Source organism: Schistocerca cancellata, chromosome 1 (genome assembly GCF_023864275.1).
Source record: "Schistocerca cancellata isolate TAMUIC-IGC-003103 chromosome 1, iqSchCanc2.1, whole genome shotgun sequence".
In the NCBI taxonomy this organism is placed as follows: Eukaryota; Metazoa; Arthropoda; class Insecta; order Orthoptera; family Acrididae; genus Schistocerca; species Schistocerca cancellata.
In genome coordinates, this window is record NC_064626.1 from 161,711,734 (window position 1) to 161,726,639 (window position 14,906).

Below are 14,906 nucleotides of genomic sequence, written 5' to 3' on the forward strand. Positions count from 1 at the left end.
TAAGGCTGAATGAAAATGGCAAATGGTATTGGTCTTTCCTTTCTAGAGCATCCTTGCATCAGGGAAACTATGGTTAACCTTAAAAAGAGAAGAGGGTCTGAAATCCTCTAATGCCTTTCCAGATTTAGGTTTTCCATAACCCTGAATCTGGAAGGGCAGACAGGAATTTCAAACACTCTCCTCGTGTATACCAATCGCAGGCAGCCTTACTCAGTTTAAATTTGGGAAGATATATACTTGACAATGAAACTGAATTCCAAAATATACCATTTGCAGGAATTTGGTACAGGAAAATTTGTTTTCAGAATGTACACTAGAGACATACACTCTGATGTGCAAAACTTAAGGACGAAACTAACATCAGCATGATGTGTCACTGCCACGTAACATAGTCAGGTGAAACTTGGACCATACATAGAAATAGCTGCTTCATATGGTACAGACAGTAACAGAAAGAAATATGTAATGAAATTGAGCCATGGTAAATTTGATGTTTTGAAGACCGCACCGCAGCATCTAGTGTGAAGCAGTCGCCCTCCGTTTCTGGTGGTGGCGCTGCTGTGGCAATCGCAGTTTTGGTGTCTCTCTCCGGTGGAAGAGGGGGAAGGTTGCCTGTTCACGTGCCTTTAAGGGGCACTATGAGCTCGCTAGGGGCGAGTCTGGTCAGTTGCTCAGCCAGGTCACAGTCAGTGTCTGTCTGTCATCCAGAGTGCTAGTATGCATTAGGCTGCCAGTCTGCTTGAGTTTGTTCAGGCAATGGTCATTGGCAGTTGGATCGGGAGGTTAGTCAGTCAGAGAGAGTCTTGGTCAGTCTTGTGTCACCAGTTGCTGGTCTGTCTCTCATTCGCATTTGTGCGGCAATTAGTGTCTGTCTGTTGTCGGAGTGCTGGTGGCCAGTCTGCTCGAGTTGCCCGGGCAGCGGTCATTGGCGGTTGGATTGATCGGTTGGTCGCTCGGTTGGTTGTCCACCTTGAGCGTCGGCGGATGTGAGGTCGCCATGTGAGTCCAGTGGGACGCGCCGTATAGTGGGGGGTAGTGGCTTCACGGTCGACATGAGAGCAACAGGCGTCAACCCACGATATCGGGCTGGCCGCTGCAAGCTGCGACACCATGAGATGGGAGATTGGTGCGCCTTCCTGCGTCTGTTGAAGCGGCTGGGAGCGGATGGTTTGGGAGAGCATTGGGGTTGCTGCGCCAGGTCTTCATCAGAAATCGCAGTTTATTAGAAGTTAAGTGATTGGAGATATGTTGTTTTATTTACTTGTTAAATTCTGCTTGTTTTCTTGGTGCGGTCACCAGCCGCTTTGTTTTGGGGTCGTCCCACCATTCTTCTCCGTTTTCCCACCCACCAGAAGGTGGTTATTTATGAATTGGGTGGTCCGTTTTTCCCTTGTGGAGTAGGGGTGGGTTAAAGCAACCTGTGGTTCGGGTTGTTCAGTAATCTCCCTGTCAATCTGCCATACGTTAATAGCTGCCTCTGTCATGTTTGTCAGATTCAGTGTTAACAAATTTATTGCTTGAAGTGTAATGGCCGAATTCCTGAAATATGTTTTTCTCTTGCCTATCATCTTCAGTGGCAGTATATGTGTAATGTAGAGCTGTTTGTATATTTTATGTAAGACTGCATTTCATGGGTTTTTTATTTAAATAGTCATTTTGGTATATAAAGTTGCCACCCTTCCAACATAAGAGTTTTTTTTTTTTTAATCAAGTTGCACCTTCGGTGCCAAGTTAATATATATTTTTTTAATGTTAGTGTTTTGTACCATTTCCATCCCTCCTACGAGGAGCATAGTTTATGTGCTTGTGTGAGTTGTTAAAATTTTTAGTTTAAAGTAATCTGGTGTGTTGCAGATTTGCACCAGTGTAGTCTTTCAGAGGTTGTGAGCAGTCATGACTACGGCCATGTCAAAAGGCAGCGGCAAGGTTCTCAGCCCGAAAGCTCATGCTGTCAAAATTTGTTCTTTCTGCCTCTGAATAAATTGTAACTTGATATTTAGAGGGTGCTTTCTGATTATAATTTTAAATATGTAAGAAAAGGGGGGGGGGGGGGCTTTTAGGAATAAAATTTCCATTTGTTGAAAGAAATTTAATTTGTTTTCATCAGTTACCCACTGGCAACTTCTTCCACATTCACATAGTGTGATTAAATGTGTGAATGTTCTTGATGAATCACTAGTAAATAAAGTAAATTCTTAAGAAAAGGTTTTGAAAGTAAATACATGGTTCAGAGATGAAGAGAAACAATGCTTTTATTCAAAGTCAACAATTACATTGAAGTCACTGTGGTTTATGACGGTCCCCTGGAAAACAACAAAGGCAGGACACAGTTCTTAATAAGGTGTGTAACCAGCATGTATAGCAGTGCGTACTCTGCAAAGTGCCAATTTATTTGCCAAACATCCTTTCATTTCAAGAGCTCCTCCACCAGTGCTCTTTGGTGCAGTCACACACTGCCATCCATAAAAATGTGGTCAGCATCAAAGGCACCCCTAAAAAGACATACATGGGGGAGGAGTACAGTAGAACAATAATGTTTACTCGTGAGTGTGCCATGTTCAAAGATTTGGAGGTCTCCTCACACCATAACATCCAGATTATCAACATGATCATGTTCAAAAATGTTCCTGGATGCATTTGGTGCTCCCACCTTGCACCATATGAAGGTACGTCCAACACTATTGAACATGATCCTTTTGGTGGTCCAGGTGTTATGGTGTGAGGAGGCATAATGTTGCACGGGCATTCTGACCTCCAAATCTTTGAACACACTACACTCACCTGTCAATGCTCTTGTGACACTGCACTTCCACATGTGCAACTTTTCAAGGGTGCTTTCAGTCCTGACTTCATTTTTATGGATGACGCGAATGGGCTGGCTTGCCTGTTCTCCCCCCCCCCCCCCCCCCCCAATCTTAAATCCCATTGAGCACAGGAGGGAAGCATTGGAATGACCAAATGCAACTCATCCACTTGCACCAAAGACTATCCAGCAATTGTCAACCACTCTGACAAAGGAATGGAATGCTCTACCACAAACACTCCTTACCAACATTGGGGCTTCAATGGTAGTGCACTGCAGACGGTGCATTACTGTCCGTGGTTACCACACACCCTATTAAGAACCTTGTCCCTCTTTTGTGCTGTCCAGGAGCCATCATAAATCAATGTGACTTCACTTTAATTATTGTCTATGAATAAAAACATTATTTCTGTTCACTTCATTGTGTACTTCTTTCAGTTACCTTATATACTATACTATTTTAGTTCTTTCTTCGTTTGGTCCAAGTGTCATCAAGCTATATTACTTGGAAATGACACATCATGTGAAAGTTACTTCCATCCTTGAGTTTTACACACCAGTGCACATATGACTCTGAAAATGAGTTCTCTATGTTAACTTATCAATCAGTGTAGAGGGTTGCAGAATGATAAAGAAATAACTCAGTAGACACTGGATATATTGTAAGAAAGGTAATCATTAAATCGTTTGTTTTTATGAGTAGGCAGGACATACAGCCACCAAACAGAGACCCAAAATTGAAACAGGCAGTATGGAAAAGGATTTTCCCTCAAGTAAGCAGTCAGGGGCGACGTTTCTCTGAGGTGACCGTAGTGAAAAATTCACCAGGGAGCTCACTGAGACTCTGTGTTGGAACTGTAGGCTGTGAAGAAGAAAAAAAAATTGAATCACTAAACAGTCAGGAGAGGATCACTGAACAAGAGACTGGATTAGATCTTGTGAAATTACATATTTTGAAGGGTGGAAGGTGGAGGGGGAATGCGTCAACTGGAAAAACTGTAATAAATACAAGGCAAATAATGAAAAGTTCTGTAATCAAATTTGAAATAAACAAGTTTGCCTTGTAACGTGAGCTATGAGGAGATGAACCACTAGATATAATAGAAAGCAGGCTTCAGCAGTCTGGTAGGAATGTAATTAGGGCAAGGGTGTAAACAAAAGGCAGTAGGATGTACAAAATCTCCCTGATAGATAGTCGTGATGGGTGGAACATAGGCTAGCTGCTATAGGACATATTAGGAACAGATTTTCAAGTCATAAGCATTGTCATGCCAAGCACCAATCCTAGCCACATGACAGTGAACATAGGGCCATTGTGCAATTGTTTTGGTGAAGGGGCCAAGGAGATTGTAGTAGATGAAGTACGTAACAGTTTGACTACAGACAGAGAATAAAGAATTATGGAGACCTGGGAGGAATACCAGCAGCAACTGCTCAGAAAAGTGTGGCATTGGTACAGATTCAGCACTGCCATGGCCAATCCTTGGTTAAAATGGCTGTTAGTTATCATCAAAGCCTTTTCTTCATTATGGGAATCAAAGGTACACAATGTTTTAATAAATGAAATAGAAAGCAAAGTAAAAATTCCCAATGACATTGTTTCTGGAAAAAAAACCTAAATATGTTTTGTCACAAAACAAACAGAAAAATTAACAAAGTTTAATATTATTCTTTTTCACTTGATTTGTATCAAATATCTTGATAGCATAATCAGGAAATGTAGGAAACAAGTCCATTCTTCTGAATTTAAAACAACTGTTCATAGTTTTTAACTATAGTTAGGAAAGCCCTCCAAAGTAGCTGCTGTATCACAACAGTGGAACTGATAGGCACAACAGTGATTAAGAGAGACACCCATGAAGCGAAACACACACACAACACACACACACACACACACACACACACACACACACACACAGAGAGAGAGAGAGAGAGAGACAGAGAGAGAGAGAGAGAGAGAGAGAAAGGGGGGGAGGGGGGTGTAGTTTAGCATCTTCTGAATCTTAGAAATCGGGAACTATTACATTTGTGTGTGTGTGTGTGTGTGTGTGTGTGTTTTGGCACTTTACAGGTGCTTAACGGCTTAATGACAAGGTTATCAGTGACCTTACAAAAGTTAGTAGGAACGAATGTCATTGAAATGGTTTAAAAAAGAGTCATAAAACAAAGAAGAATAAATAACACAAAAATATACTATCTCACATCCCTTATGATAATGTAAAATCAAAACTGGGAATTAAAACACAAGATATGCAGGAGGAAAGCTACAATAATGACACAGGTAAATGCAACTGGCTGATCACTTACAAAAAACAGGGATGAGCCAGCCCCCTGACCAAAGACTAAAAAATTCTCCTATAACTTTTGGGAACAAGCTGGACATGTCACAAAACCTTATAAGCTGTAACATATTCATCTGATTACCAGTTAAAAGATAGGAGGAGCTGCTGTCCTTTGGTCTGAATATACAACACAGCCCACCAAATGTGGCACACTGTGATCTGTTGATCTGTACACCACAAGCACCACATATGAAGCAAGAAGCCATGTGTCACAGGGCCTCGTGCTATATGAAGATGAGCGAGAAGGACATCATCCCATCTTTGTGGCTTGAATGAGGCACACCATGGTTGAGTTGTAGACTTTACAAGATGCAGCTTATTGTCTGTAATTTCCAGCCATTCTTCTTCCAATCTATCTATGTCTCTGTACCTCAACAGTTAATTGATAGCACCTAGGGATATAGCACATAGTACTTTCGGATTATTGCAACATGCCTCCTTCACTGCTACATCTGATAGTTTGTTCTTGTTAATACCCATTTTCTCTGGTAAACAGCTAAAAGACATCTCCTTCCCCAGCCTCTGTAGATGAAGAAAGGCATCCTGTATATTCTGGACTATTTTATTTGTTGGGTACAAGTGTTGGAAAGAGATACGGGCATTCAGGGAGTCAGAGCAAAAGAGAAATTTAGTAGTCACAACACATCACATTTTCTCCAGTTCCCTCAGGATCATGTAAAATTCTGCTTCAATCACAGTAAATTCTTGAGGTAATCGGATCTTAAGGAAATGATCGGGGAAGACAACAGAGCAACCAATGGAGCCCCCCTGTTTACACCCACCTGCCAATACAGCTACATAGTTGTGGTGCTCATTTAAAATGCATAAAATGTGTTATTAAAACAGATACAAGAATGCAGTCTCTCCAGTATCACATTAAATCTAAAATTATTCTGGGCCACTGTAGTAACTGAGGTGGCAGTAAGTTCCAATTCTGGGTTTGGGTTTTAACTTGTCCCACATCAAGAGACTCCAGCAGATGCTTCACATGGATCTTAAATGGCCTCATTGCTTGTGGATGATTAGTAAAAAGGTGTTCCATAGTTGGACAGCAACAGTCTGGAATGCAGGTCAATTGGGAGTAGTGAGGAACTTCTACACTTGACACATCATGAGGAGTGGCCGCTGGATGTTTTGTAGCGGTTCCCCAACCTCAGCACACAGATTGTGTATGCTTGATTCCCTCATGATGGATAACGCCAATGTTCTTCAGGTAAAAGGGTCTCATTGATCTGTACAACTGTACATCTAAATTCTAGCCATGATCTCACAAAAGCCTTATAAACCTGGAACTGGCATATGCTGCCCATTCCTCAAGGCATGTGGCTATGACACTTTAAGATATTAAGAGGTTTTTGGATCTTTTAGATGTGGTAACCACAACAGTTTGGAATAAAAATGAGTCCACATACCACAATGAGTCTTTAAAATGTAGAATGGTGTCCCTCATATGCAAGCTAGGTACATTAAAAATATGATGAAAATGAAAACAAACAAACAAACAAAAACACACACACACACACACACACACACACACACACACACACACACACACACCTTTGAAAATCACTCCTCCATCCTTCTCACAGTAAGTTGCAGCTGACGAGTCACTGTTGTAATGTTGGATGGGGTATAGAAAATGGCAAAACTGTCCACAAATAAGGAACATTGCACGGAATTCCTTACCACAAACACTAACTGTTAATACCTACAGCAAAGAAGGTGACACTTAAAACACTTTCATGAGGAACACCACTTACGTGCTCAAAACTATCTGATAACATACCACCAAGTTTGTGATGAAAAGAGTGTTTCCATAAGAAGGAGCAAATGAATATGGGGAGGTGGCCTTGAATGTCTCATTGGTGGTGCAATCTGAGAATGTCATGCCTCCAAGTAGTGTTGTATGACTTATTGGTGTCAAAAAATATTCCTATACAATACTGCTAATGTAGGAAGGTATAAGGATAGCTGTCTCACTGTTGTCATTAGTAGATCAACATCTCTTCAAATGACACTAATAGCTGCAAGGATCTGCCTGGTCTCCAAGATGCAGACCATATGACGGCTGACTGATGGCTCCACAGTCTTTCATAAATAGCTCGTTAAGGCAGCACCACAGTAATTACTGGGATATTTGATTCTTTCCTGGCTTGAGGAGAGGTCTCAAAATAGTCTCTCTCCACAAACTGGGAAACTGTCTTGTCTGCAGTTCTGAATTAAAATATTTGAGAAGGATTTCCTTTCATGCTGCTTGCAAGTATTGCAGCTTGATGTACTTGATTTGGTTATGACTTGGTGCAGTACTGTGAGCCTCAGTGCCAAACCCAACTCCCACATGGAGGAATGGCAGTTGAGAAAGGGCAGTTGTAAGACTCAGAACAGTTGGAGCTGAAGTCCAACTCACCCCTCTCCATGTCACGTGGTAGCAGCAGAATGCTGGATACTGGCTGGCAGTGGCAGCAGTCATTGCAAAATGCTCTACCACTGTCTTGGTGAAGTTTCTGGGCATTGTTTGTAGACAACTCTGCTTCTGCACCACTGCTGTTGGTAAACAACTGAATTTACCATGAATCCTGCTGATGGCTTCCATACTTTTGTATAATATCTGGAGCAGTTGATAAGGGCCCAGAAATGTGAGCCATGGTACTTTCTTGCTCTTCTTGATTATGAGTTGAGTTTTGGCTCTCATTACTTGAAAGGTTGCAATGTTTTCTACTGTTGGACATCACTTAAACCAATGGAGAGCCACATACCTGACCCACATTGCTGAGCAGCATGCACAGTCTACCAATGTCCAGGCTGCATTCTAAGATGTCCTGAGAACTTCAGGGTACATAAGTTAGTGGCCTGGTGAACCACATGTGATATGGTCCAACCATTCCTGGCTGCTGCATTGGCATTCAAACACAGCTAGCTGACTGAACAATGTCCTGTTAACTCTGTTGGTCTTTCATTTCAGCAGCTTCCATCCAATATGTAAATCAAGAGTGGGACATTGTCATTGGAATGTAGGTCATCAGTTACTTCACACTGGGCAGAGTCTACAAGGGTTGGGGTGCAGAAATAGGTGTATAGCTGAGGATGACCCAGTAGTAAGAGAGAAATGAGTGGGATTGTTCATGTGCACAGTTACTGACACAGGATGCACAGTTCCTCAGACATCATAATGCTCTCAAAACTCAACTATTAGGAAAAGTAGAGTGTGAGCCCCATAATAAATTAAGGGCATTGAAGTCTCCCAGTACAAGAAATGGTCACGAGAGTTGGCCCATAAGATATGTGAGAGCCTCAGAATGCATCACTTCCTGTGGTGGCAAACAAAAAGAGCAAACAGTGAACTTCACTGGCAACTGCTTGTAGGTTAGTAACCAGGGATAGAGCACAGGAGTGGTATGTGTAATTGACAAACATAGCTACCCCTCCCATTGCCCATTTGCCAGTCATGTCATCCTTGAGGTGGATGGTATAGTCCCGTAGCATAGGGGCATCAGTAGATTAAAATGTGGTTCTTGTAAGCATGAGTATAGGGGATATTCCTGCATTAGGAGTGTAAGTTCCTCCAAATGTCTCTTGAACCCACTGATATTCCATTGTACTGTGGGGGCCATTTACTGGTGAGGGTTTTCTTTCATCCTGTCTCTCCGCCAGAGTGGGGATACTGCGGAGGATTGAGGCTTAGTCTGGGGATTAGATGGTTGCCTCAGGCAGACTTCATGTTCTGTCTACAAAGTAAACCATTAGAACTGTCAGAGAGGATGAGATCTACACAATCTGACCATTTATGAACGGTCTTCTTTTGAGGTTGACACTTCCAATTTGATTTGTTTGCTAGAGGAGGCTTCTTAGGAACCTCCGCAGCACTGATAATGACAGTGCTAACCCATTTATTGGAGTCTGCCTTTTGAGGTGCCAGATGCTCAATAATGGCAGCAGCTGTAGCCTTTAGTGATCTTCTGGGGGGAGCTATGCACTCTGAAACAATAGCATCTTTACAACAGCATTGACAAACACGGGTAGCAGTGCTGACACTAGCAATCTCAAATTGTGTAGAGGCAACTGCTTTTGGATTAGACATTTTAAGTCAGTGAAGTAATGAAAGTGGGAGGCTGTATGGCCATGTAGATCTTTTTGGTCTCACCACACAAGATATGCTTTGTTGTTTTGAGCTTCTGTGCCTTCCTTTCCTCAAGGTAGATGCTGCAATCTCTACTCCAGACAGGGTGATCCCCAGAGCAATTAGAACAATTCGAGCGAGACAAGCAAACAATGTCTCTGTGGGTGGCCTTACCATATTTGCTGCAAGTGGCTTCTCTTTTACATGTTACAGTGGTGTGCCCATGTACCAAAACACTGGAATTTAAAACAGCGCATTGAGTTGGGGACATAAAGCTGCGCACCTGCCTTGCATGCTCTGGAAGTGTTGTGATACTGAAGGTAAGAATAAATGAATCTAATTTAATCAGTTCACCATCAGGAAGATCTGCAGCGGATAGGCACTTGGTGCAGGGAGTGGCAACTGACCCTTAACATAGACAAATGTAATGTATTGCGAATACATAGAAAGAAGGATCCTTTATTGTATGATTATATGATAGCGGAACAAACATTGGTAGCAGTTACTTCTGTAAAATATCTGGGAGTATGCGTGTGGAACGATTTGAAGTGGAATGATCATATAAAATTAATTGTTGGTAAGGCGGGTACCAGGTTGAGATTCATTGGGAGAGTCCTTAGAAAATGTAGTCCATCAACAAAGGAGGTGGCTTACAAAACACTCGTTTGACCTATACTTGACTATTGCTCATCAGTGTGGGATCCGTACCAGATCGGGTTGATGGAGGAGATAGAGAAGATCCAAAGAAGAGCGGCGTGTTTCGTCACAGGGTTATTTGGTAACCGTGATAGCGTTACGGAGATGTTTAACAAACTCAAGTGGCAGACTCTGCAAGAGAGGCGCTCTGCATCGCAGTGTAGCTTGCTCGTCAGGTTTCGAGAGGGTGCATTTCTGGATGAGGTATCGAATATATTGCTTCCCCCTACTTATACCTCCCGAGGAGATCACGAATGTAAAATTAGAGAGATTAGAGCACGCACGGAGGCTTTCAGACAGTTGTTCTTCCCGCGAACCATACGTGACTGGAACAGGAAAGGGAGGTAATGACAGTGGCACGTAAAGTGCCCTCCGCCACACACCGTTGGGTGGCTTGCGGAGTATAAATGTAGATGTAGATGTACCAATTCCATTGTATATATCAATGACATCTTCTTGAGCCCACTCATCTTTCAGTACCACTTTGGGAATACCAACAATATATCTGCATGACATAACGCCTTTGCTGTACTTAAAGGTGTTATGTAGCTTCAGTTTGAATGCATATTCCCTTAGGAATTTAGCATTCTGGAGGTTTGATGCTTGTTGGGAACTAGAAATTTGCTCAACAGTGCCACATTTCTCAATCGATTCACAGATTTCAAAATGCCAGCAATGCCCTATTAACCATTTTGAATGGAAAAAGGTGAAACACTTTCAAAGCTACCCTCTTTCCTTTTAACTGCTAAAAATGCATTCTGTTCTGTAGCATGTGTTCTGTTGCAACAAACAAAACAACTTGGAATAACGCCTGTGTCAGGAGGACTGGCTACACAAGCTCCCTTGTTAGGTTAGGTGGATTCGACTGGGAGCCACAAGCAATGAGTTTGAGGGTTCCATACTGGTTCCATGAGCAGCTAGGCAAATGAGGATCCACCCAGACATAGCACCACATCACTGAGCAACTATGGTGTGGCTAGTTCCCCAGAGGTTGCCAACTAGTGACTGTTCCACCTAAAGCCACGTATCTCTCTGAAGTGCAGCTCACCTTGAGAGAGGTTCTTTATACACATTTTACCAACTTTGCAGTCTGGGTGGTTGAACTAAGATCTCAATTCCCTGTGACACACAACATTTCACCACCAGTCACCTGCTCAAGTACCCTGGGTTTGCTAAGCAAATACCCAGCAAATGAATACTGAGCTCCATGAGGTGCTTGCCAGACAGAACGAGAAGGGGTGCACATGTAACTTTACCAAAAAATACCACGGACGCAGTGGGCATTACCCCCTCATATTCCATTTTGCAAAGTAAGAGGAGAGGGATGAGGCAAACCTTGTTGAAGCACTGTGCCTCTAGATGTCTGAAGTAATTTAAGGAAACAATGGAAAACTTAAAGCAGAATGACCATTAGCAGATAGGATTCAAAATTCTCTCTCCTGAAAACAAATCCATAGTCTTGACAAAGGCACTGCTTTGTTCAATAAATGTGATAACATTGTGGAAGTCTTGTAGATTGATACAGCAGATTCATGATATTAGTTTAACACAAAATGACGGGAACTAAAAACTAATATCAGGAGTGCATAAATTACAAATAGTCCTTGAAAACAAATCAATAAAGAAACTTGCAGGAATATTCATATGAAAGCCAAATACACCAAATTTCTTTCTTTCCTTAAACTGCAAGAGGAACATTCAATAATAGTTCAGAACATTTCTACATTTATATGTTAAGTAATTTATGTGACAATTATTAATGAAACTAAGAAGAAAGATAAATACAAAAGAACACACAAAAAAGAAAATTTCATTGAAATTATTTAAGTTCAAGAAACCAGCAAAACTGAACAACACGCTCAAGACATCAATGAGGTCTTTATGTAATTTAAATTCCAAAGATTGCCCATTACATAATTGATATTATTTGAGACTCAACTCTGCTATAGAATATATATCTCCTTAGGCACTTACCTCATACACACATAAGAAGACTTTTACTATTTTTAAACCTAATTTGAAATCTTCAGTTTGATGAGGTCAGTATGACCAAGTTACAGTAACACCGTTAGCCTCAGGCCCAAGTTAGACAGTCTGAATCAGCGAGCAGTGCAGAACATGTAGCACTATATACAGTGCTAGAAAAAAAATAGTACACCTGGAAAGGTGATGTCAATTTTGATGTGATGATGGCATATGCCACCTAGGGAATAGTAGCTGTATGGATAATGGTTTGAATGTTGTCTGCCAACAGACAGTGTAGTGGTACAGCTACCAGAGCACCATCTGTATCCACCATTTAATAAGGAATGCTCATAGTTAGAAGGCTCAGTGTTGTGCAGACATATGAAGCAAGCAGCAGCCATGCAACGGGTACACATTTGTGTGTCCTATAGCCAATGGATTGCAAAGGAGTGAGATGGTCCTTTCAGTGAACTGCCACCCAAGTTGAAAATGCTGTGTCAGTTGTGCAACGATGCTAGTATCAGTGCTCATGTGAACATCCTCATACCCTTAGACATGGTTTGGGGCCACTCACACAGCACAGATGCCCACAAGGACTACCATATAGTAAGGGCAGCAGTGGCAGATCATACAGCTACCACAGCACAGATAAGAGGGCTTGAGAGCTCAGATGTGTAAACAAAAACCATTGAGAATCAGTTATTAGCAGTGGGAGTTTGGGCACGCACACCTCTAGCTTGCCTTCCACTCACACCATAGCATCAACGTGTGTGGCTTGACTGGTGCAGTCAGAGGATAATCTGGAAGATGGTATGGTGTGCCATGGCCTTCAGCAAAGAAAGCAGACTCTGCCTGCATGCAAGTGTTGGTTGTTTGTGCATACAAAGTAGACCTGGTGAGTGCTGCCTCATAGAATTCATTCATCCAAGACACAGTGGCCCCATCCCAGGCCTTACAGTCTGGGCACAATAAGCTCCATTCACTGTCAGTACTTCTGGAGGGGACACAAACTAGTGCTCGGTATGTGCAAAATGTTGTTACACCTGTCATTTTGCTGTTCTTGCAACAGGAAGTTGGTGCTGTTCCAAGAGGATAATGCTTGCCCACACATTGTCTGTGAAACTCAACAAGCTCTGCAAGATGTGCAGTAACTTCCCTGGCCACCATGATCTCTGGAATTGTCTCCAATTGAACATGAGACAAGAAGTGATTTGCATGACTCGTTAACTGACAAGTCTTACAGAGCTACGTGAAGAGGTCGAGCAGGCATTATATAATGAATCCCAAGACATTATTCGCCACCTGTATGATTGACTGTATGCCAGAGTCAGTGCCTGCATTGTCGCCTATGGAGGCTACACCACATTCTGATATGGGTGTTTCAGTATGGGTCGATATCTGGTACTACCTGTCCTATTGATCTTTAAATGTAACCATTTCATGTACTCCATATGTACTGTGTTGCAACAATAAATTTTGAGTGAATTGGAAACCTCTAAAAGGGTGTACTTTTTTTTCTGGCATTGTAGTTGATGAGTAAGTGTAATGATGCAATAGAACAAATTCCAATCCCAGTCAAAGACTCCTGCAATTCCAGAACTCAAGAAATTGTTGGGACTGTTTGTCCACAAAATTAGGATTTTCACAGTTACTGAATGGACAAATCATCAGCTCACATCCACAAGAAAAAGCTGCAGAATGAAAATAGATGAGAACAACATATTTTTAGTACGAAAATACATTCCAGCCATTAGTGCTCGAAAATGATTGCTAGTTTTTCTAATGAATGGATTAAATTGTGAGATATACCTTCTTTATGAGAAGAGGGTATTTTGTTATCCTTTGCATTGGTTTAATAAGAAAGCTGCTAAGTGGCATTCCTTTTGTGCGAGGGTCAGCCTGGCACTGGCGAACAAGTTCACGAAATTCCACTGATTCTTCTGTAATCTTCTGCAGAAATGTAGCTGCACTGAGCTGGCAGCTACAGAAACGGATGTATGCAGTCATCCTTGGGAGCTGTAATCAGTTTCTTGCATGAAATTTGTGTTCTATACATTTACAATTTATTGTTTGCAACTTAGATTGATTTTTGTTCATTATTAGCACTTTTGGGACAATGAAGACATTAAGCTTATAATTAAATGGTTAAGTATAGTCAAGCGAATACACTTGCACTTAATCTGCTGAAATATTCAAAGTATGTTTTCAAGTATACATCAAATTTTCTGATTTTAGACATACAATATTTATGGACATGTGCCATTATCATTTATATATATTGGAAGGCCAAAATATGTCACACCAGAGTTGTAAAATGAATACGTTTAGATCTGGACTCACAGTTTATGAACTGTGTACTCCATAACTGATATCCATTCCATATAACTGTGTTGTGCAGTCTTACTGATTCCATATATGAAATATTTAAAGGTTTGTGTATTTATCATTAGGTATGACAGTACATTATAAAGACAAAAATAAATAATTTGATGACAACCATTAGCTTAGAGTTGATAGAGTAATCTCTGAAATGTATGTCTGGGCCTCTCAAGTGATGTTGAAACAAAACTCTCTCCCTGTCAACCACTGAAAAATCGGATAAACAGATAGAGCTGAAACTAAATAATTATTAAATACAAAGGATATGCAATCAAATCCACTGCAACATGAGTGTAAGTACTACCAATGATTGATGACTGGATGCATTGATGTAGCTTTCAAATGGAGCCCTACAAAAGTATAAAACTGAAGATCTACAAGGAAAACAATTACAAATCTCTATACTATTAACTGTCAGTGTAATATACATAACAAGACATGATTTCAAGTTTTTATACCATGAACAACATTGTGTTGAGAAGAGGGGTTGGGTTGGGGTTGGGGTTGGGGTTGGGGTTGGGGTTGGGGTTGGGGTGGGAGTGGGGGTGGGAGTAGGGAGGGGAAATGGGAGGGAGAGGGAGCTCCTGTTTCACACATCTTAGGA

The 14,906-nt window shown here is 41.5% G+C and overlaps 1 protein-coding gene across 8 annotated transcripts in view; it reads right to left on the bottom strand.

The window, feature by feature from the left end:
• LOC126167729 (intersectin-1) overlaps window positions 1–14,906 on the bottom strand; it is a 299,692-nt gene that overhangs the window by 56,130 nt on the left and 228,656 nt on the right. For all 8 annotated transcript variants that reach the window (XM_049920505.1, XM_049920504.1, XM_049920503.1 and 5 more), the window contains one exon: window positions 13,733–13,939. In XM_049920505.1, coding sequence (XP_049776462.1) covers window positions 13,733–13,939 — 207 coding nt within the window. The remainder of the gene's footprint in view (window positions 1–13,732; window positions 13,940–14,906) is intronic.